Raw genomic sequence first — 23,218 nt, 5'->3', positions numbered from 1 at the left:
TTTATGCGCTTTGGGAAAACGCTTCTCTCTACCTTTGCGACGCGATATAGCTCTTCGGGAGTTAATACAAACGATTTTTTAAACAAAATATTTTTTGGATTTTTGGTTAAGGGTCCCCCTTTGCTTGATGTTATTACTAATATCAAACAAAGAGGGGGGTTGTTGGTGACCACAACAATGGCGATTCACTGTGAAGAACCAGTTATCTCTGCTTTTCTATTGACCGTTCACTTCCGAAACAACAAAATTTTTTATATGTCTAAATTTTGTTATGGACAAATAGAGTAGATTACCCCTCACCTTGTCAACGATACTTTGTCTCAACCTTTTTATATCCCAATTACTTGCTTCCTCAGGCTTTTTCTTGCATTCGCACCAGACATTACTTGGTCTTGATTAAAGATAAAATAAGGTCTTCTCTGCGTACTGGCTTAAAAGTATGCTCATTTGTCGTAGGTAGAGCCTCTGCTGCCCGCAAGCGTCCATAGCCTCGACAGGGTTACCATGTTATCCAGCAATGATCCTTTTTCCTGCTTGAGGTTACTCGTAACATTCCAGAGAAAAAATCCTTTTTGACACACTTTTCCTTTTTTAATTCTCTAAAGAACAATGTCTTGGTTTGGTGGCCAAATTATGACACAGTCATTCACTTGATTTACACTTTTGCTGAACAAGCCGGCTTGTGATGAGACCTCTTGTCTTTTGATTGCAACAATCTTAAGTTATTGCCCTGTTTTGATAGACAGTATTGGCAAAGTCAGCAAGTTATAATATCTGTGATCATGATAAGTCGGCTCGTGATGAGACCTCTTATTCTTTGAGATATAGTGTTTTCCTTGGATTGTTTCTCTGAATGCTGCAATTTCCTTTTAGCAGGGAGGAAGTCAATTGTTTTTCCTTAAGAAAGCTCTGGACGACAATAATAGAGTTTTTGAAAACAACAGTTTTGCAGAGAATACTTATTTTATTATTGATGATACCTTTCATTGTGCTGATACAAAACAATTCTTTACCAAAGGTTGCTTTCGTCAAAGTTTTTTGAGGTTGAAACTAATATCGTAATCAGGGTGAAGTTAACTCTATTTGTCAATAATCAAATTCAGATTTTTCAAAAATTTTGCTATTTGTACAAGCGAAATCAAAATCTGATAGAGAACTGGCGTGCTCTTTCATGAATCCTTTTTAAATGATCATTTACAACGGTTTTTATTCATAAAAAAAAAAAAAAAAAAAAAAAAAAAATAAATCTATCCTACAAAAATTAGAAGATTTCTCTTCTATGGAAAATACATTTTGAGAATTTGTCCATTCACAGGCAGAGAATCTCTCTTGCCTGTTAAATCCTGCAACACAAAAGTCGATGGGCCTATGACTTCTACAATCTGAAAAGGACCAAGCCACAACTTCTGGAATTTCGTATGTTTGCCCTTTTCTTCATGAGCCTTATCCCATTTTAAAACTAAATCTCCCATCTGAAAATTTTTTCTGGTCATGATGCTTGAGTCAAAAGAAGATTTTATTAGCGCTTGGTGATGAGCATGGGTTTTCCTAGCTTGTTCTCTTTGCTCTTCTAGTTTGATTATTTCCATTTGTCTTAATCGTAAAGAGGAAGTAGATACTTCATCGATATATTGCACTAAAGACAAAAAGGGAATGACTAGGTGAGTCGGAAGAACCACTTCTCTCCCATAAACTAAATTAAAGGGAGAAGTGCCGATAGAAGCTTTCTTTGTAATTCTATCTACCCATAAGGCATTTACCAGCGCTTTGTGCCAATTCTTTTGGTTTTGGTCGACTGTCTTTTTAATAATCCTGATTAGGTTCTTGTTTGTTGATTCGGCCAACCCGTTACCTTGCGGATAGTAGTTGGCAGAATATTTCAACTTGAACCCTCTTTTGAGCGCAAACTTAGTCATTGCATTTCCAGAAAAATATGATGCATTATCAAACATTAAGGCCATTGGCAATCCAAACCTAGTGATGATAAACTGATCTATGAATTCAATAATGTTTTCAGAATTAGCTGTCTTGAGAGGAACTGCTTCTACCCATTTGGTAAAATAGTCAGTTGCCGTGAGGATATACCTATGTTGTTTAGAAGAGTGAGGAACGATCTCACCTATTATGTCCAGGCCCCATTGATTGAACGGTTGCTCAATGTTAACCGGCTGCAGTGGTATAGATGACTTCTTTTGTTTCCCTGCAACAGTCTGGCAGACTTGGCATTTCCTTACGTAATTGTATGAGTCTTTGAACAGCGTGGGCCAGTAATATCTTGCACGCAAGATTTTATGCGCGGTGGCTTCTCCAGCATAGTGTCCACCTGCTGGTCCATCTTGAAGTTCCTGCAAAACCTTTTCGGCTTCAGTTTTCTCAAGACATCTAAGAAGCACAGAATCGTAATTTCTTTTAAACAGAACATCATTTATGAGCTGGTATTGTTTGCCTTTCGACCTCAGGGCTCTCTTCTTGGTGTGATCCAGGTGAAATGGAGCATACCCGTTCTTAAGAAAATAAATGGTGTCAGCATATAATGATTCTGCGTCGTTTAGGCTTACCTCATAAGTGTGTACCTCTTCAGACGAGTTCTTAGGAATTTGCGATGCTCCAGCTAACATCTTGCAGAAGCCTTGACCTCTCACGATGTGTGCTGGCTTGGTCTCAAGATCGTATTCTTGTAAGGCGGTGATCCAATTCGCTCTCTTTTCGCCCACGTCCTTCTGTATCAGGAGGTTTCTTACCGCTGGGAACGGTACTATGACTTTGGTATGGGCTTTTAGCAAGAAAGGTCTGAAATATTTGATTGCTTTGAAAACGGCATATGCCTGTTTCTCTACGTCTGAGTAATTAAGTTCAGCACCTTGTAAGTTCGAGCTAAAGAATGCGATTGGAGCTTCTGCCTTTTCTTGATTCGCTTGAGTTAAGATCGCGGCATAAGATTTCTCTGAGGCAAATGTGTATAAGATAAAAGGTTCTGAAAAATTTGGGGTTGCTAAAGATGGAGCGTTGATGATAGCTTGTTTGATTAAGTTGAATGCTTCGTGCTCATCTAGACCCCATTTGAAATTTGAATTCTTTTTTATCATATTTTGTAAGGGAGAAATAATACGTGAAAAATCCGGGACAAATCTTTTGACAAAATTGATCTGTCCCAGGAAAGATTGCATGGTCTTTTTGTTATGGGGCATGGATATTTCGGAAATTTCCTTGATTCTGTCGGGTTCTATGTGAATACCAGATTTCAACACTATGAATCCAAGAAATTTCCCTTCGCTTAATGCAAAGAAAGATTTCTTTGGGTTGAGCGAAATCCCATACCTCAAACACCTTTGAAAGATTTGCTTCAAATCTTTGAGATGGTTGCTTCGTTTTTTGGAGTACACTGTTATATCATCCAGGTAAATCACTACTGATTTATTGACTAACCCTTTAAACGCGATTTCTGTGGCTCTCTGAAAGGTAGCTCCGGCATTGATCAGACCAAATGGCATCTTCCGATATGCATAAGTGCCCCATCCAGGAAAGACATTAATTCTGAGCCTGCTACTGCCTGTAATATTTGTTCCATAGGTGGGAGGGGAAAGTTATCTTTCTGACAAGCTTTGTTGAGATTTCAGAAATCGATACAGATTCTAATCTCTCCGTTTTTCTTCCTAACGGGTACCATATTGGACACCCATTTGGAATGCCTGACGGGGAAAATTATTCTGGCTCTCAACAACTTATTAAGCTAAGTTTTTATCTGATTTTCTAAGTTAGGGTGTATTTTTTTGAGCTTCTGCTGGACAGGTTTTTCATTGTCAATCATAGGGATAGTGTGTTGAATGACAGAAGTGTTGTAAGTTTTCAGCTCATCGTAATTCCAGGCAAAAACGTTTTTGTACTGTCTCAGAAGACGGATGTATACTGATTTCTCTTCAGGGGCTAGGCCGTGGCCTAGGTTAACGTTTTGTGGCTTCTCATCGGTTCCTAGGTTCACCGATTCATAGTTCAGAGTTGAGCTGTAGAGTTTGGCATTAGCTGACCTTTTGAACCGACTTTTCAAATCATATAGGTCTTCTAACTTGACCACCGATTTGGATATAGCATTATCAGTGCTACTTTGTTGTATTTGGTGATCATGATGGCCTTCGTCGATTATCTGATTTGAGTAGGATCCTTCAGAGGTGAGGAAACTTACGATTTCTGGATCGTCGTTGAATACTCTCCAGTTGGTGATGTTGTCAGGGATGGACGGTCTAAAGATTAATTCTATTGAAAACCTATCAGGACTAAAATCTTCGGAAGGAATAAGTCTAGAGGCTACGTTAGCTAACAGGTCTGCACTCGCGTTTTGAATTCTTGGAATTGATGATATGTTGAATGCTATGAAATGTGCAGTGAGATCTTGAACTAACGATTGATAGTGCTTTAAATGACTTGACAGGCAGTGTATGGTGTTACGTACCTGTTTTACGACGATCTCAGAATCTCCAAAGACTTGAAGATACTTAACGTTCAATCCGATTGCTTTGTATAGGCCTTGAACCAAGGCTTCGTACTCCGCTGTGTTGTTCGTGCAATCGAACTCAAGTCTGCATGTGAGCATAATCTTGTTCCCGTCCGGGCTGATCAGAACGCATCCTGCTCCTGCTCCCTCATTGGATTTAGACCCGTCAAAATATAATTTCCAAAATAAAGATGTATTTACAAAATTATCTAAAAAACTAAAACATTTTGAGTCATCAGTTTGGGAGAAATTTTCAACTTGGGATAAAACTGAATTCTCTAAGTAAGGTGAAATATGAGCATTGAAATTGCCGAGGAAAGAATCTACTGCGTAATTGCCTACAATGCTGCTATTGTATGTTATGGCTTCATTTTCTCCTTCTAGTTCTGTCACTATGTATTTTTGGTGCAACTCTTGTTCAACCTTTATCTGGTTTGGTTTACCATTGTATGGTAACCACATGTGCGACCAGTCGGTTGAGAAATACCCGTGGAGTTTCTCCGACCAATCCCTGCTAAGAATCAAACCATAGAACTTAGGGATATCAGCTATTAGAATGTCGATAACCTGACACACTTTTGGGTTAGACGACAATCTTATGGTCACCTGATTAAGTTCACCAATCACTTCGACTTGGTATCGATCAAGTTGAACTATACGTACTGTGGATTTTTGAGGTTGCACATTCAATTTAGCACATATTGACCTGGGTAAAATATTCGCTGAAGCACCCGAATCGACCAAGCAATTGTGCACGTTTTTATTGAAGATTTGATATGTGAGAAGAAAATGAGGAGTATGAGATCTTGATCTTCCTCCAATCAAGGCGATGTCATTTGGATCAATCTTATTGATCACGTTGGTTGGAGGCCTTCCCAGATTGTGGGAATCTACAGCTGTAGGTAAAGATATAGTAGGCACAGCATGTAATTCTTTCATCATTATTTTCTGCTGGTGTTTCAATTTACTCAATTCATAAAGAGTAATGTTAGCCCTAGTCTTCTTCATGTCATCAATGATGTTATACTCCATTTCATCCGACACTATCAGTGTTCTTGATGGAGGTGCTTGATCAGATTGGACTGGGCTAAACTGGGTCGCTTTAGCAGTTGTCTTTTTTGTTGTGACCTTATCTTTTGTTGTAGGGCTTGCGCCCTTTTGTTTTGGGGTAGTTTGGGGAGGATCAATTTGATTTCTGCTTCTCATGCTAACAGGAAGTGCTTCTTGATCCTCTTCTTGTGGGAGGATGAAATCCCACATTCCTTGTAGTTCCACCACCTCTTCATCGTCGGTTTTCCCTTCAGTGGTATTCTCTTCTTCTTCTTCTTCAGATTCAACGTTTGAGACAGCATTGGGTGGCTTCGTCTCCATGGGAGGGTTTCTTTTAAAAGTCCTGAAAGGCTTTCTTGAAGACGTTTCTGCTACTTGTTTTCTTATATCAATCATCTCATTGGACATGGCCTTTAATACTTTTTGTAATCCTTCCATATCGAAAGAATCTTTCGTTTGCTTCTTCTTGGTGTCTTCTTTGAAAGAGATCTTCTTAGATTTACGTTCTTCAATTGCAGATCTCTTTTCAAGGGCTACTACGCGTTTTTCAACTGCTAGCGCCTCTGTCAAGTTGTCAACTAAGGTGGTCTTGTTTGCCCTATCTACGAAGATAGCCAAGTTTGGAGGTAAGGCCGTGATGTACCATTCACATCTTACTTCCTTGCTGGGTTGTGAAGCAGCGGGGATTTTGTTGAGGATCTTATTGAACCGTAAGTTAAAATCTTTAATGGGTTCTCTAGCCTCAACCTTAAGATTAGATAGGTCATTGATCAATGTCACCGTGGATCTGTCATCACCAAACTTGGTGAGGAACTGACTTTGAAAAATGTCCCAGCTTGTGATGGATCCGGAAGGTAACGAAAAGTACCACAACCCGGCTGTTCCTTGCATTGTATAAGGGAAAAGCCGGACAACAACGTCTTCATTAGTAACTCCGTTGAGATTAACAGAAAGCATGAAATTATTGATATGTTCTTCGGCTAGCATGCCTGTTTCTGGATTGAATTTAGGCAGCCACTTCTTAGGATTAGCCGGTATAGGGCTCAGGGGTGGAGGCATTAAAACCGCCCCAGGATTGTTCCATGGAGACTGGGCCATCGTTGAGCTGCTAGTCAATGGAAGTGCAGAAGATGATCCCTGATGCTGAGAAGATGGAGATATTAAGGTCTTTGATGTTCGAAGAGGAAGGGTTGTGGAAGATGGATGAGTGATCTGGGGTGAAGATGTGGGTGGCTGACTTCGCGGTGAGGGAGTTGAAATGGACGAGGTAGATGAAAGAGTCTCTCTGTCAGACTCTGGAAGTGCTTTCCTTGCTCTTTTCCTAGTGGGGAGAGGGATTTCAGTTGGCTGGATGCCAAACTTTTCACTCTTCAATCTGGTCAGGGGATGAGCAGGATTGTACTGCGAAGTCACGCTGCCTTTCGATTTATCAGACCTCTGAGTAAAAATAGAGAATCCCTGGAGTTTACGAATCAAAGTTTGAAGTTCAGGGGGATCAATGATAAGTTGGTCTGATATATTAGAGTGTGTAGCAGCGGTGGATGCCCGAGCGACTTCTAGCTCCGAGTTTAATCGTACAGGAGAAGTCGGGGGATTTGGTGAGGGTGATTTGCTCTCAGAATGGTATTTAGATTTTTACTTATGTGCCATTCATAGCTCGTGCCCTCCTTCTAGCGCCAAATATGTTGAGGGCCTCGAAATCGGGTCAACAACAAGGGGGATACCCACCCGGTCGAGAACCTGGTTGGCGGCTCCGTGCCCGTTTGGAGTAGCGGGTCCGACTGGGGGTAATGGGACCAGTTTCCCAATATGAGGGGTGTGTGTGTGTCTAGAGTTTGATGGTATTGATTTAGGGGTATTTTAAGCTAATTTAATTCTAACTTCTAAACTAACTCTATGCTATTGTAATCTAATGAAAAACAATATATCTAATCTACGCTAACCCGGGGTAGAATTCTTTCATTATGCGATCTAAAAAGATTTCGAACAATAGTTGGTAATAAAGATCATTCAGCTATCATAAGAATATAAATCAATTAAGATGAACCATTCTGCATAAGAAGTTAGGCAAAACAGTTGTGAACAACATATCGCATAATTAGTTATTCATATGTCAAGCACAAATAAATGACTCCACCGTACAGAAGTGCCAAATGGTAATACACACATTCATACATTAACATATAAAGAACTCAGCTGTATATCACTTTAGGAATACAAGCAGAAATTAGTCAAGAGATAAAAGTACCATTTATGACTGATTTCACTAATAAACTTCAAGCAATAACGATTTATTTCTACTTGTTCTAATATCTGCTAAGAGTACAGAGTGCAACATCAGTAACAGACATTAAAATGCAAACATAAATAAATCTCGATCCATCCATTCATAAAAAACCCCCTCCGAGGGTGCAAAAGTGCATGTTCTGAGGACAAGTTTTTTGACAGATTTCCAGACCCTTCTCCAAATGCCATGAGAAGGGTTAAATACTACTAACTAATTAATCTTAATTACACAAATTTAGGGAATGGCTTCAAATGACCGCCCTTTTACTAAAAGCAAATTTATTTCTAAAAATCAAATCTCATTTCTAACCATTTCTGTATCTGCTCCTTAGTGCTGTAAGCAATGCGCTGTTCGCTGTGAAAGAGTCGGCTGGTTGTCCTTTCCTTTTGTTCGAGCTTGAAAATTAGAAATGACAAGAGCTGGCACCTCTTTCTGACAAACTAGAAGATATTTTCGAAAACCTTTCTCTAGCTAGGTGTATTCGCTGTGCGTACACTTAGTACAACCCAGGTTCCTTTCGAACTGATTTTGCTGTTGCTATTTCGATTTCCGGTCATGCGAATGACTCAATGAGTTAGGAGTCGCATTGTATGGACAATCCCCTGTATCGAGAATTGCTTCCGTTCTTTGTTCCAGGCTTTTCTGGAGCGTCCTCCTTCTATTGCGTTTCTCTTTTTGCTTTACCCAGTCTGAGCTTCAAGATCTTTTGCAAACATGCTGCTTTGTGTGCCTTTGACTCTGAGTCTTAGATAGTCTATTTTGATCAGTGCCTGTTGGGTGATACTCTGGAATCCGCGGTCCTGCTGCATGCGGCATCCATTTGCGGAGGCATCTTCTCTCTGTTACCCCATTGGCACTTTCCTCTTTTCCTTGGATGTTTCCTGCATATAGATTTATATCAGTAACATGTCTTGCAGTTTACGCAAAGAAGAAGAGAAATGACGAAAAGATTGACATGAAAGCATTAAGTTCTAATGAATGTGTAATTCTGACACTCATCATGATTTGACTCTTCGAAAAACACGATACAATCATTCTTGGATACTGAAGCATGCGATCATTAATTTCCCTTAAGGTGCGTGCTCAATTTTAGGTTTTCCGTTTATGTCGGAGAATTCTTGCGATGAGTCCTTTCTGCGATTGGAATCGCAGTATCGCGGACTGCGACGTCATTAAGTGTTATCGCAAATTGCCAATATCGCAGATCGCAGCTTTGAATGATCGCAGATCGCAGATCGCAAGGTTTTCGCTTTATCACTCTGTGCTGCTTATGCGACATTGCGACGTGCGAAGTCGCATATTGGCCGTCGGCGATTCCTTAGGTTTTCCTTTTTTGAGCGTTTTTAATGCACGCGATGCGATGGGTTCTCGTGTCGCTCTTTTTCAGTGTATTTATGTGCTTTGGGAAAATGCTTCTCTCTACCTTTGCGACGCGATATAGCTCTTAGGGAGTTAATACAAACGATTTTTTAAACAAAATATTTTTTGGATTTTTGGTTAAGGGTCCCCCTTTGCTTGATGTTATTACTAATATCAAACAAAGAGGGGGGTTGTTGGTGACCACAACAGGACATCAACTTGGACCCTATGCCTCTGGTATGTTTCTCAAAAGAACCAACATAAACATTCTTATCAGAATTTGAAGACAAACTAGAATTGTTTACCTCTTCTTCAAGCTGATACTTGGCTAAGGCTTCTTTGGCAACAAGGAGTTGTGTCTCCAACTCATGCATCCTTTCCAGCTTCATGTTTGCAATATGAAGTTGGCCTTCCATTTCCTACAATTGGTTAGAAAGCAACTGATTCTCTTCCCTCATGGAATTCAACTGCTCTTGAAGTCTAGAGCTCTTTCTTTCATCCTCATACATTTCTCTCACCATATTCATCATGACGAAAAATTCTTTCTTCAAGCCTTCATCAAAGAATCTTGTGAAGGAGGACGATTTTGAGAACTCACTTATGGAAGTTGTCATTATAAAAATGAACCAAAGAGCTTCAACAAACTCAAACAACAAATACTTTGCACAATAATAAGGCAGTCAATCTCCAACACTGCTTAAGACAACTTTCAAGCTACACAATCAAGCTAGTGATGTTAGTCAAGCAACCTAATGCTCTGATACCATCTGATCTGAAAATGGAATGTACTTGTTTAAGGGTGCAAGGTATCCATTTCCAATAATTTCAACTGTGAGCTAGACACTCCAAATGACCTCTAAAAATGTGTAAACTTCTTATTTCTTATGTAAACTTCTTATTTCTTATACAGAGATAGACTGTAGGGGCATTCACCGGACATGTCACCTCTAAAAAGAGGATGAGTTCTAGAGGCTACCTGGCCCTCTACAGGCTCTGCCTAAAGAAATAACAAAGTAAACACTTAGAAGTCTTTGACATACACATACTTGAAGGTTAAGGTCTTGCGGAATAAGACAAGTAACTTTCTGTAGCTGAATAAGTGATTATGTGTGTATGCAAGTTATATTTATTTGCTATTTAATACTTTATATCAGTTTTTTAGCATATCATCTTCAGCAAATAAAGACATCAAAATGATAAAGCAGTTCACCCCCCCTCTGGGCTACATCTGTGGGACCAAACCTCTCCAACTAGGCTTGTCCTCTTGTATTAAAATTGCTACAAAGGATAATACAAGAATATGGGTGTCTCAAAGGATAGATCTGACTGTAAATACAGAATCAGAAGATAGGAATTAGCCAAACATGCTCTTTCCCAAACACTAAACAGTGAATTTTGTACCTTATACAGTACTTTCCCCAATTGGCCCTTTAAACTTGCATGGAGAATTTCAAGGTGAAGATGACCTCAATTGGTTCTGAAACCTCTGCCATTAGACTTAGAAGGTCGAAAATAGCAGACATAGGCTTTTGAATCACCAAAAACGGATGAACAGAGCCCCCAAACAGCTCAATCCCTGAAATGGCCCTAGTGGCCCTGAAAGTCCCTGAAGCTAAACAGTGAGAAGAATCTCTCAGAAGACAAAACGAGCTGTAGAAATGGATTCAGAATGCTGAAAACCTTCAGGAATGACCTTCGTTCCACATTCACTGGCTGCATAATTCCCAATGCAGCTCCCAAACTGATTTGGCCCTAGTGGCTCTTGGAACTTTCACGAAGCAAAAACACCTGCAAATGACCTCAGATGGTTGTGAAACCTGCACCAATGGCTTTCGCAGGTCGAAAATACCCAAAATAAAAAAAAAAAAAATTCGTCCAAAACCGAATTTCCTAGCCAAAGTTATGGCCATTTAAAGTTTCTCCAGTTTTTCCCTAGAAAAACTCTAGCTAACTTTAGTTAACTCCAGATAGCTCCGCCAATTATGGCGGGTCCGCCAAATTTGGCGCTCCTGCCAAAATTCCGCCAACTTAACTGCAGTTACATTTAATGTTTGGTGGTTGCCTCGGATTTCGTGCCAGGCGGAATATTCCTTTTTAATTTTTTTTTTGAAAAATTAAAATTTCTAATGTTATGGACAAATTCTTCTTTTTGCCATAACTTCCTCATACGGTGACTGTTTTTCGAACCGTTTGCGGTGCCGGAATCGGGAAGACGAGAAATTTCCAGTCATTTAACTTTGAACCAGTTCTAAGCACTTTAAATTTTGAGCATTTTACGACACTTAGGATATGAGCACCTGATCACTTTCAGTCTCTTTACTTGAGGTTGCTTTGAAACTGCTCTCCATTTTATTTAAAGGACAGTCTCTTGAGAGGTGCCCGTGTTCATGGCATTTGTGGCATCTGAAGGGCATGTGCTCGTAATCCACCGCCTGCACCCAATTTTCATCAAAAACTTCTAGAATTATTTCATCCAGTAAAGCCCCAGAAAGGTCCATTTCCACACATATTTTGGCGAAGGACGCATATTTCCTATGTAGTGTGGCCTCTGATATTTTTATAAAATGCCCTAGTTTATCACCTATGTCTTTTAGTGATTCCGGCAGCCAATAATATAGAGGTAGGGAATAAAGTCTTATCCATACCAGCACCGAAGTAAATGTTTCTTGCTCCAGGATGACGTTCATCACCCAAGGTCTCATATAGAGACCTGCAGCCGCATAGAAGTAGGGTCCTCCTTCAAATATCCCGTCCTTATCCTCGAGCTTTATAAACACAACTGTGAAAAAACCATTGGATCCAAGGTGCAGATCTATATCTCCCTTAGGTTTCCAATGGTTCTTTATCCATACGTGTAGGGTCTTCTCTGTAGGCCATAACCCCATGAATTTGCAAATCACTGCTAAAATTGCCATGTGCTCCTTGTGCGCTTGGAGGGCTGGGTCACTTAACAACACTTAGGGTGTGATGGAAGCTTTGGGTTTACATGGTCCTGTCCGAATTCTGGGGTCAGCTTTCTTACTGTCTACTTCTGTACGTTTCTCCCTTCTTACTTCCTCCTGCATTTCTACCATTTTCTGTTCTCTGTTGTTTACCTGTTTTCCTCTTTCTGTATACCCGATTTCCACTTCCATGGGCTTCTTGAAACGATTAGAGACTACATGATTGTAGGAGGGAGTAGAACTCTCCCCTTCTCGCCCATCCATGGTACCCAACTCCAATATTATGCGCCAAACCCTAGTTCTTCGCAGTTTCCTTCCTGCTCCGTCTTCGCTCTCCTCATGAAAAAAACTAGTGACTACATTTACTTATTATCATACTCACAGTGGTAATAATTTGATATGGACATGTCATGGTAAACCTAAAGCAACAAGTTTTTCAAAATTTAGAAACTAATTGATTTCATTTATAAAAACTGATTGGCATATAAATGGTGGAAAATGATGCCTTCAACGTATATCAACCACATTTAGAAATGTGGTTGTGCTAGTTTAATTAATTGTGAATTGATCTTATGATGCATGAGGGTTTGTCATAGTTAGAGCAATAATCTAGAGCATCTTATATCATTTCAACCATAAAGTTGGTATATACACATTAATTTAAATAAGAAATGTTTAATAATTTTAAAGAACTCTATTGATTTTGGATGGAAGTGTTGGGACATTACAACAATAATTATATGGATATGAATATTAAAGATGGAAGGATAAAATATAAAATTAAATTTCCAATGGTGGATTTTAAGATTATTACATTAATACGTGTTTTTATTAATTACAAGTCTAATCACCCAGGAAAATGCATCAATCATCTTATGTTGTGAGCCATATGGTTGTATATGTTGTATACATAGGAGAGTAGAGCCTATATAATGAATATTTGCAAATTAAAATTAATATAGATCCATTTTAACCATGAATTTAGTTAGTGTTGAGAGGGATTCAATTTTTGAGGTGCAAACATTTTTTAAAGTGTATTTGAAGAGATTTGATCCCTGAGTTCTTGATAAATTTGTGATTAAAATAGATTTATATGGATTCTCTCTCTATATACACTCTATATACACAGTGTAAATTTTTATTATTTAAATTACATTTTTGAATTCACAAATAGATTAAACACCTCAAAAATGTCTTTGAGCACTTGGATTTTCTAAACTACATGCCTTAATACAATTCTAAAAAATGTTAGCTAAATCTTAAATAAAATTGACACAAAAATACACTGAAAAAAGGAAAATTTAAAATAGTAAGACTACTACAAATGTTTTAATTTATTTTGAATGATATACTAGTTGATAGTGAAATATTTTACTTAACACAAGTATTGAGATATTTTATTTATGAAACAATTTGTTCGTATTAAAATATCCTTTTTATTAATATTAATATTTTTAAATACATGTTAATATTATTTAACACATATTAAAATATTTTATTTATAGCATAATTTGAATTATTATTATTAGTGTTAATATTTTAAATACTATATATCATTTATACATATCCACAATTAAATGCATTATATATCGATTTTTTTTTCTACAACTTTTTTACTTTGGTCATTGAAATATGTTATTAATATATATATATATATATATAACTTTATCACTTGTTGATATAGTTTTATCACTTTTTTTTTCATATTACATTGTAATATGAACAATAAAATGATACCTTAGAGTAAGAATGGTAATGTAAACAATACAGTGATATATAAGAGTAAGAATGAGATTATTTATGTCTATAATGTTTTTAATTAAAATAATCAAATATGTATATTCATTTTTGTTTTTAATTATAGATAAGTTTTTGAGAATATTTTATTTTTATTTTAAAAAGGATAAGTATCAATTAGAGCTTGAGCACAAGAGGAATTACACATCTCCTCATACTAGGCACAAAAGGAATTTACATATCTCCCTCATACTGGGCACAAAAAGAATTACATATCCCCTCACACAGAAGGAATTACACATCCCCTCATACTGGGCACAAAAAGAATTACACATCTCCTTCCTACTCTGCAATATAATTTGTTAAAAATGATTATTTTAACAATTTGAGATATTTAATTGTATAAAACAATAAAAAATAATATTAAAGATTTTATTTTATTTTTAACAATATTTAATGAATAAATCTTATTTTTCATATTAAATAAAGATAAAATAATTTAATTACTTTCATGAAATTATAATTTTTTATTATTATTTCAAATGAATTTTTAAATATATAAATAAATTTAAATATATAAAAAATATCTCTAACTTGAATTATAAAATTTTCATTATTCATAAGTATTCAACCCATTGCTTAAAAACAATAAATAATTAAATAAATGTTCAATTAGCATACAGCACCATCTAATCAAGAAAGATAATTATAACAATAAAATTAACAAAAATTCAAATCTAAAAATTAATAATCAATTACATCGCTAATTTTTTTTTTAATAACATAATAAATCACCATTCTCCATTTATAAAATAAAAACAAGTTAATATTCTTTTTAATTAAATTAACCATCCGGCAGTCAACAGAAATTAACAATCAACTACCAAGTTAACAGTGTAGAACTCAACATAAATGGACGGATCAATATTTATATTGAATATTATACAGAGTTTTTCCGTTCAATATAGAAATATCTATTTAAACATAGATCGATAAAAGCAAGTAGCACACTGAACTATATGTTCGGACTGAACACTTCAATTGGGATGAAATACTTGCAAAATTTAACAAAGCAGAACGATGATAATTTTTTCGGAAAGTAAAACTGGTGACACTGACTGAACTTCTCTATTAATGGCCTGGCTTGTAATTCGTGTAAATGTAATCGCCGTTCTCAAACTCATTATCACTGTCAACTTCACACTTCTCCTTCTCCCCCTCCACGCTTTCGCATTGCACACTGCCTCCAACTTTCTCAAAGGTCTGCATATTATCACATGATGCCATGGAATTATGTCATAGCAATGTTATGTATTAGCACAGATTCATCATCTTAAATCTATTAAGTTGGGAAGGATTGGGCAAATAACATCAATAAATTTTAGATCTAGGAATATTATGGATAAATTTTAGATCCAGGAATATTTTGGATATTGGATATGTGATGGATAGGAGTCTAGTTAAATTAGTTTTAGGGGTAGTTTAGTTAGTCGAAGTTTGGTTGCTATTATCTTGCCAATTGAGTCAAATCTCCTCTTAAACCCTTGGAATTAGGTTTTACTAGTTTAACCAGATAATAAAAATTAAACTAAACCATATATTTAAAAATATTTTCACACCTCTCCCTATATAATCAAACTTTCAAACTAAACCATATATTTAAAAATATTTTCAAACCTCTCCCTATATAATCAAACTTTCAAACATTTTGAGAAAATCTACAATAAAGACCAAGATCGCTATACAAATAATCCATATTTCATATTAAATTATTATTATAATATTCTAATAAAATTAATACGTTAGTAAAATACTGTCCTGTTTTTTCCTTCCTTCCTTGGGAGTACTGTGGGAAAAATTAGTGTTTCTAATTTATATGAATTCAATCTTGATCTCCCTGTAATTCAACATTGACCAATTGAAGCAACTCCTTACCTTAAAATAACTTATTTTGAATCTTTAAGATTTTCACATCTCCATCTTCTTTAAATCCAAAAGGACAATGCATAAATATGCATATAATCCTGAGCTTATGTGGTTGCAGATTTCAGTATCCAGTGAGTAAGGTGCAAAGTAAATCATTAACTTTATACCGTAAAAATGCCTTCCAAATGCACATATATAAAGTTGTAAACCCCAGATACAGCTACTGAAGCTAAGGATGCTTTCTTAACATTTAAAGGGAATCTGCTTCATTATAATGTGAAAAACACAAAGTAACATAGATGTATAGATGTTGTTGCAGGTGCAAATAGTGTAGCTTCAGACAGATATATACAAGATAGTATTCGTCTATGTGGAAATGGGGTTGAAACACAGATACAAAAGCTTAAGGTATACAAAGAACAAAGACATATGGGGCAGTTATCTTGTCAGCTTTTTTGACGGTGCATGTAAAGAGAGACTTTGTGGTTGCTGTTCTGATAAGTTCTTTTCATTTAAGGGATTAAATCGCAGGGCCGAACTTTTAGCATTATGGGGAGTTCTAATTGCAGCAAAATGGTTTAGGATAGACAGTATCTAGATCTTTGAGGATGCAAAGGATAGACAGTATTTAGATCTTTGAGGATGCAAAGGAAATTATAGAATGGGTAATACGTAGTATAAATTTCAATCCATCCATTCTAAAAAATTGAATTAACAAGATTAGAGTGCTAACTACAATGTCCAGAGAAATACATTTTGAACATATATAAGGAACAGAATTGGATAATAAACATGCTATCAAAGAGAGATGAAAAAGTCAACAGAGGAACTTTTCTTCTCAGCATTTGAACAGAGTGGATGATCAAGTCAGGAAGAATCAATTATGCATAGTGTTAAAGGCAGGATTCCACTTCCACCCAAGAAGGACAGGTATAAAGAGGACAATGGAACTTTTTGTTTTGCATAGTGTTAAAGGCATGATGCCACTTCCACCCAAGAAGGACAGGCATAAAGAGGACAATGGCACTTTTTGTTTTTTTAAAGTGATGATAATAATCTGTTTTGTTTTCAGTTAATACTAGTATGTGAAATATGTAATTTTAAAGTTACATGTAACATAAATGATTAAGATCAAAAAGTGACTGAACAGTGCTTTACTAAACAGTTAATAGCTTAGATGGATCCAGTCAGTTTTTTTAAGTAAATGGAGAAGAAAAAGACCTATGACAATGTACTACTTTTTTCTTAATGGAAAGAAATAACGTTTTTTTCTGCTGAGAAAAAAAATAGTGTAGCTTCAAATCCTAAAATAAAATTTCTTAACCTAAATGTGCATTCCTAGCTTTTAAATGTAATCTGCACATTGTAAGATGAAAGATTGTTTTCCTAGCATTGTAAGAAAAGACTCAAGCTATCTGACATCTTTCCACATAGACAATAACACAAGGTATCATATATTCACCAAGGTTTCAGATCACCTGCCTTCTGGCCAAATGATAGTTATTAAAAGTGTATTATTCTTTACCTTGGGAGGGTCTGCTAATTTGCTAGATTGGGTGCCATGCAAAACTGGATGTTCATGGCCCTCCACATCTGCAATCTCAATTAAACAGGGAAAATGATAAATTAGAAACTATATCTAATATGAACATATGCAGCCTGTGCACTCATACGTACCTAATAGCATACTGCGCTTAAAAGCAAGCGATTCTACAGCGAAAAACAGTGGCATAACCAAAAGTAGCGACGTTGTCAATAGCAGAGCAGCAGAAACAGCCTGAAACCTACCCATCTTAACTCCAAATCTAAAGTCCGGTGGAAGGAATTATAATAGAGCTGTATATATAGAGGAAGACGGGGAGGGAAGAACAGTTCACCTGTATGGGGTTCAGAGAAAATGATGATGACGGCACGGGCAGCGGCAGGGCAGTCGATGATTTTTGGTTAGCGCACTGCAAGATTCACTGAGACCTCTACGGTCTGTAACAGGTCACAGAAGGCGTCTCATCGGATGAGAAAACATAATAATTACAAGGATGGACACGGGACATTACAGGGGCGCAGTCCAAGGACGCCTTTTTTTGTCTTTGTTTCTTGTTTCCGAGAATCTTGCAGGTTCTAGCTATTTTTTTGGCAAAATCTTCCATACAGATTTTCATGTGATTGTGAATTTACTTAAAATGTATTTTTTCAAAAATCTTGCAGGCTTTAGCAAATGTTTTTGGCAAAGTCTTCCATACAGATTTTCACAAGATCATGAATTTACTTAAAATGTATTTTTAAATCAATTGGACATTTAAGATCCTGTATATTATACAAATTAGAATTAAATTATTTTTTTGGTTAAATTTTAAATAAAGTTTTATAGACTTAAATTAATTAATTAATTTATTTATTATTATTAAATTTCAAATAAAGTTTTTTTTGGGTAGGTAACGGGAATTTGAACCAGTGATTTATGGCCATGCCGCGCAGGGAGCCATCCAGAATCATCTAGCCGTCCTGGGAGCCAACCATTGCCAGCCATAGCCTGTTCGAAAGAGCCAATCATATTGTCTCAACTACGTTCACGGGGAGCTAATCATATTTTCCACTAAGCACGTTGGTTCGTTGCCACGTCTCTTCACCTGCATGCTGAACCTTCTGTGGCAAACCAAGGATCCTTCATGCATGCATACCATCCTTTTTGCGGACGCCTGGATGGTAACGTGTTTTCGGTAAGAAGCCTCCCTCGCTCTACTTAACAGCTCCATTTTTGTCAACGCACTGTTTCGGACTCTCAGCCTCACGGCCACAGGGGACTTTCTGGTCTCCCTGCTGGTTTCGGGTGCTTTCATCCATTTGCCCTGCTGTATTCTCTCCCTGGTAAACCTTTGTCTGGTTGAAATCTGTGTAATGGTTGGATGATGCTCTGTGCATGGGATTTTGGCGCTCTCACCCGCGGCTCAAGCTTCTGGTTTTTAAGGCTAGTACTCCCTTCCTTCTTATTCTCGTCAAGACTATGATAGTGTCTGAAAAATCGTCTAAGGTAGTTTCTCACGGGATTATGAGAGTAATTCTATTTTGAATTCAATGGAGTTTTGATTTTACAATGAACACTGACGTTTCAGATGATTAGTCTTATACATGATTCTAGATGGCCTAGCTGTTTGATCTTGGAATCTCTATAGTTTATCTCAGTATGTAATCTTACTGCTAGATGCCTGCACATCTCAAAGCTTCCAAAATGCTCAAGGCCTTTTTTCTCAAACTGAAGAATTCGATAGTTATCTATAAGCTGTGTTCTGACTTCCGGTTTAAAATTGGACAATGGTGGTGTATATTCCAGTTGTATTGTTGTTGCATTGATTGTGAGGATAATTCTGCCTGTTAGTCTTTCTCTCTTCATCCCTGCCCCATTCCTCTGAAGCCTGTAATGGCGCCCATGGGGTAGCCAGGAAGTTCAACCGGTTTCCTTTTCTCCGGGATCGGATTTCTGCATCTCTTCCAAATTTATTTTTTCAAAATTCTCAGAGTAATGACTCTGCCCTCACTTGACGTGGTCCATGTACTTAGGAGTACACGCAATCTCCTCCGATCCATTTCTAGACAATTTGACAGTTAGAAATCGTCATCATTTTGGGATATCCCCCCATGGGTTTTAGTGCTTTCCTTATCTCTGCATCATCATTCCATCTGGAGTCTTCCTTGTACTGATCCCGAGGACTCTTCCTATCTACCTTCCTTAATTCTCCCTATCTCGCATTTACTTCATCCGGGTTTTTTGTTCAGTTAAGGATCTACAGAGTAGATATTCTCTGTACTGTCTCATTCAGGAAATTTATTAAAGGAGCAGTCTCTTGCCAGAATTGTAGATCCACCTATCGATTCAATGACAGGTGGGTCAGACTCATCTGCCACGCAAGCCATGATCCAAGCTACTATATCGGCTGAGAAAGCATGTGAAAGGTCCAGGGTGTCTGCAAAGTGGCAAGCCACGGTGGACGATATGATCGTCAAACCTGCCTGGACAGAAAAGGTCGCTCCTTTTTCTGAGGAACCGCTCCAAAATTCTCCTTTCAAAGGGAAGTCCACTTCAAAGGAAGTGCGATCAAATGAACAGGCTATCCATTATAACAAATCCAGGAATCCGGTAAAAACCGCCTCCCCTCCGAAAGCAATCTCTTTGGACAGCTCTTTCCTTTCGGAAAGGATAGATAGTCTGCAAAAGCTTGCCTTGGTAGGCAAATGGCAATTCCCGGAAATGGAAGATGCGGACATGAGGCAATGGCTTGATGACCGATGGAAACCTCTGATAGGTTATACTCCCATCATTTCCCGCCTAATGAAAGAGTGGTACTGCTTCCACTTCTTAAAGGCTTCTGATTTAGAGACTGTCTTCAACAAGCCCTGGGTCTATGGTAGAAGTTTTTTATCTCTTTCCAGATGGTATATTGGTTTTGATCCTTTAAAGAACACCCCATCAAATAATTTGATCTGGGTGAAACTTCCAAATCTGCCTTTGGAAATGTGGTCATCAAAATCTCTCACAGAAATAGGAAATTCTATTGGCAAGTTTGTTTATGTCGATCCATGGTGCAGAGGAGAGAAAGACAAGAGAATAGCATGGATTCTCATCGAGAAGGTATATAAAGGATGATATCTTGACCACATTGAGATCGCATGGGGTCGGCACAGAATCAAACAAAGGTTAGATTTTTGGGGAATTCCTTTCAGGTGTTCCCGTTGTCATAGAACAGGGCACTTGATTAAAAACTGTAGACGACATCATATCCCCAAGCACAAGGCGGTCCACCGCAGATTTGGAGCAGCTTCTTCTCTGCCTTTTACAGAGCGAGTATCTTCGTCTTCCTTAAGTTTTCCAGAGGCTATCCAAAAGGAAAATCAAGAGCCTGAAAATCTTGATCTGAAATTGCTCCAGAAGTCCTCTCCTCGGGATAATCCATATGGACCGGACTCTCGCCAATCCCTCCAATCAAATCCTGCTTTCCTCGAAGATCATAGATCCCCTCCTTTTGTCTGTGCTCCTATCCCTGAGCCTTTGGAGAGAATGGCCGTCCCTTCTCCTCCCGCTATGAACCTATCGGATTTCGTAGTCGGTTCTCATCCCATACTGATTTCCTCTTCTTCCCCAACTCCTGACAAAAATCCTGCTTTAGCTCCAAAAGGCAAAGAACCTGTCATTACAGCCACTCCTTTCAATTCTCCAGAATATTCCCCTGTTAATAAATATGACAGCGATATCGACTTTTTGCTAAGCAAAAAATCTCTTGAGCTGGAGCCTCTGACGATTCATAAGCCTAATAGTCCTACCTCTCTATTCATAAGCCCAAACTCAGCAAAGAATATAACAGTCAGGAAAAAACACAATGGAGGTAGCCGTCATTTTAGGGGGAGAACGATTGTTTCTGAGCATGGTGTGAGGAACCTATCTCTCATTGACGTTCCCATTCAGGACTCGACTGACATTCAGCCTCTTAGAGCAAGTGTGGCTGGTGAGCCATCCAAATGACTTTTATTGTTTCAATGAATATCAGGGGGTTAGGCGGAAACCCAAAATATCTTGCGCTAAAGGAGATAATCCATTCTGCTCGTCCAAAAATCATCCTTATTCAGGAAACCATGCACTCCAGCCAGGTCTCTATCGCATACTTTAGGAAAATGTTCCGTTCGTGGTTCATGGTTGCATCCGAGGCTCGAGGCCAGTCGGGTGGGCTTGCAGTCCTGTGGGATCCTGTCTGGATCAAGACTAAGGCCTTTAAATGCTTTGCAGGGATTCTAATTTCGGTCTCTATTAGAGGTCAAGCTCTAAATATCAACATTCTCAATACATATGCGCCCTATAAGAATCGAGCCCCTTTTTGGGAAAGACTGTTTGCCTCGGAAATATTTGAAATTGAATCCCTGATGATAGCTGGAGATTTAAATATGACCTTAAGCTCTGACGAATGTTGGGGCATATGCAGGAAAAAAGACCCGCTCGCTGACAAATTCAAGATGGAATTTTTAAATAAAAATTTTGTCGACATTGTGCCTATAAAGCTGAAGCCTACATGGGATAACAGCAGGACTGGAGAGGCATATATTGCTAAGAGGATTGATCGATTCATTCTGCACTCGAGCATCATTGACAAAATGGGTATGCCTGTATCATCTATAAGAAATGACTTCACATCTGATCATAGGCCTATTTTCCTAGGCTGGCGAGGGAATGGTTTCAGGCTGGGCTACCCTTTTAAATTTAACAAAATCCACTTGGAGGACCCAAAGTTCAACGAAATCATCGCAAACCTGTGGAAGGATTTATTGAAGTTAGATCAGTCCCCGTTCATGACCTTCTGAGAAAAGCTGGCATCTCTGAGGAAGGTGGAAAAGGAATGGCAACATCAAAAAAGGAAGTCGGACAAACAGGAGCTTAATGATATTCAAAAGGAGATGGACAACATATTAAATGCTACAGATCCCAATAATTTCACTCTTGACATCAAAGGCCTCATCAGAAATCTGGAAAAAAGAAAACAAAATCTATTGGACAAGGAGGAGGCTTCATGGCAGCTCAAAAGCAGAGCTATTTGGCTTAAGGATGGTGATCGAAATTCTAGATTTTTTCACAATTTTGCAAACGCCAGACGGGAGAAAAATTCGATTTGGAGAATCAGCAATGGCAAAGGCGGATTCTATTATTCCCAGTAGGATATCTCGAATGAAGCAATGAGATATTTCAAGAACCAATACAAAAGAAAAGAGGTAAATAATTTTCAAGATACCCTCTGGGGTATTGAAATGGCTCCTTTCATGTTTGATGAGACAGCGAACGAATGTTTTTTCCAGCCGGTCTCTGCAGAGGAACTTCAACATGTCATCAAAGCTTTTAAAAGAGATAAAAGCCCTAGACCAGATGGATGGCCCATTGAGTTTTTCTCTCACTTTTTTGACCTCTTCAAAAGCGACCTGTTGCGGATGGTGGAGGCATCCCGGATGTCCGAAAGTATTCACAACATCAGTTCTTCTACTTTGATTGCCCTAATTCCCAAAAAGGCAAAGACAAACTCCTTCCAAGATTTCAGACCAATATCGCTATGCAATATCCTGTTCAAAATTATCTCTAAAATTATTGTAGAGAGGTTGAAACCTATTATGGCCTCCTTCATTTCAATGGACCAACATGCATTTTTAAAAGGCCGCAATATATTGGATGCAGTTGCCATGACCCAGGAAAGTCTGTTCTCCATGATTTCTAAAAAAATGGATGCGGCCATTCTAAAAATAGATTTGCAGAAGGCCTACGATTGTTTGGACTGGGGATTTTTAAGAGTCTTGCTGGCAAAGATTGGATTAAAGTCTCATTCCATTAACTGGATAATGGCTTGTGTAGAGAATGTTCGATATTCGGTCATCATCAATGGAATGCCCTCTCCTTTCTTCTCA

At 37.9% G+C, this 23,218-nt stretch overlaps 1 protein-coding gene across 2 annotated transcripts in view; it reads right to left on the bottom strand.

Moving 5' to 3' along the window:
• Nucleotides 1–14,767: 14,767 nt before the first annotated feature.
• The window catches only part of LOC149155582 (uncharacterized), a 32,454-nt gene continuing 24,003 nt past the window's right edge, over nt 14,768–23,218 (bottom strand). Inside the window, exons 1-3 of one of the 2 annotated variants that reach the window (XM_089440733.1) lie at nt 17,468–17,622; nt 17,316–17,383; nt 14,768–15,127 (exon numbers count right to left, since the gene is read on the bottom strand). In XM_089440733.1, the coding sequence (XP_089296859.1) occupies nt 14,996–15,127; nt 17,316–17,383; nt 17,468–17,582 (315 nt within the window). In that variant the 5' untranslated portion in view covers nt 17,583–17,622 and the 3' untranslated portion in view covers nt 14,768–14,995. Of the gene's footprint in view, nt 15,128–17,315; nt 17,384–17,467; nt 17,623–23,218 lie in introns of those variants that run through there. The other variant, XM_089440734.1, reaches the window with a different exon arrangement.

This window comes from Pinus tabuliformis, chromosome 9, assembly GCF_031772625.1.
Source record: "Pinus tabuliformis cultivar Carrire ecotype Pingquan chromosome 9, CPIR1, whole genome shotgun sequence".
Taxonomy (NCBI): Eukaryota; Viridiplantae; Streptophyta; class Pinopsida; order Pinales; family Pinaceae; genus Pinus; species Pinus tabuliformis.
The sequence above is the reverse complement of the archived record's forward strand: the minus strand, read 5'-3'. Positions and strand labels throughout refer to the sequence as shown.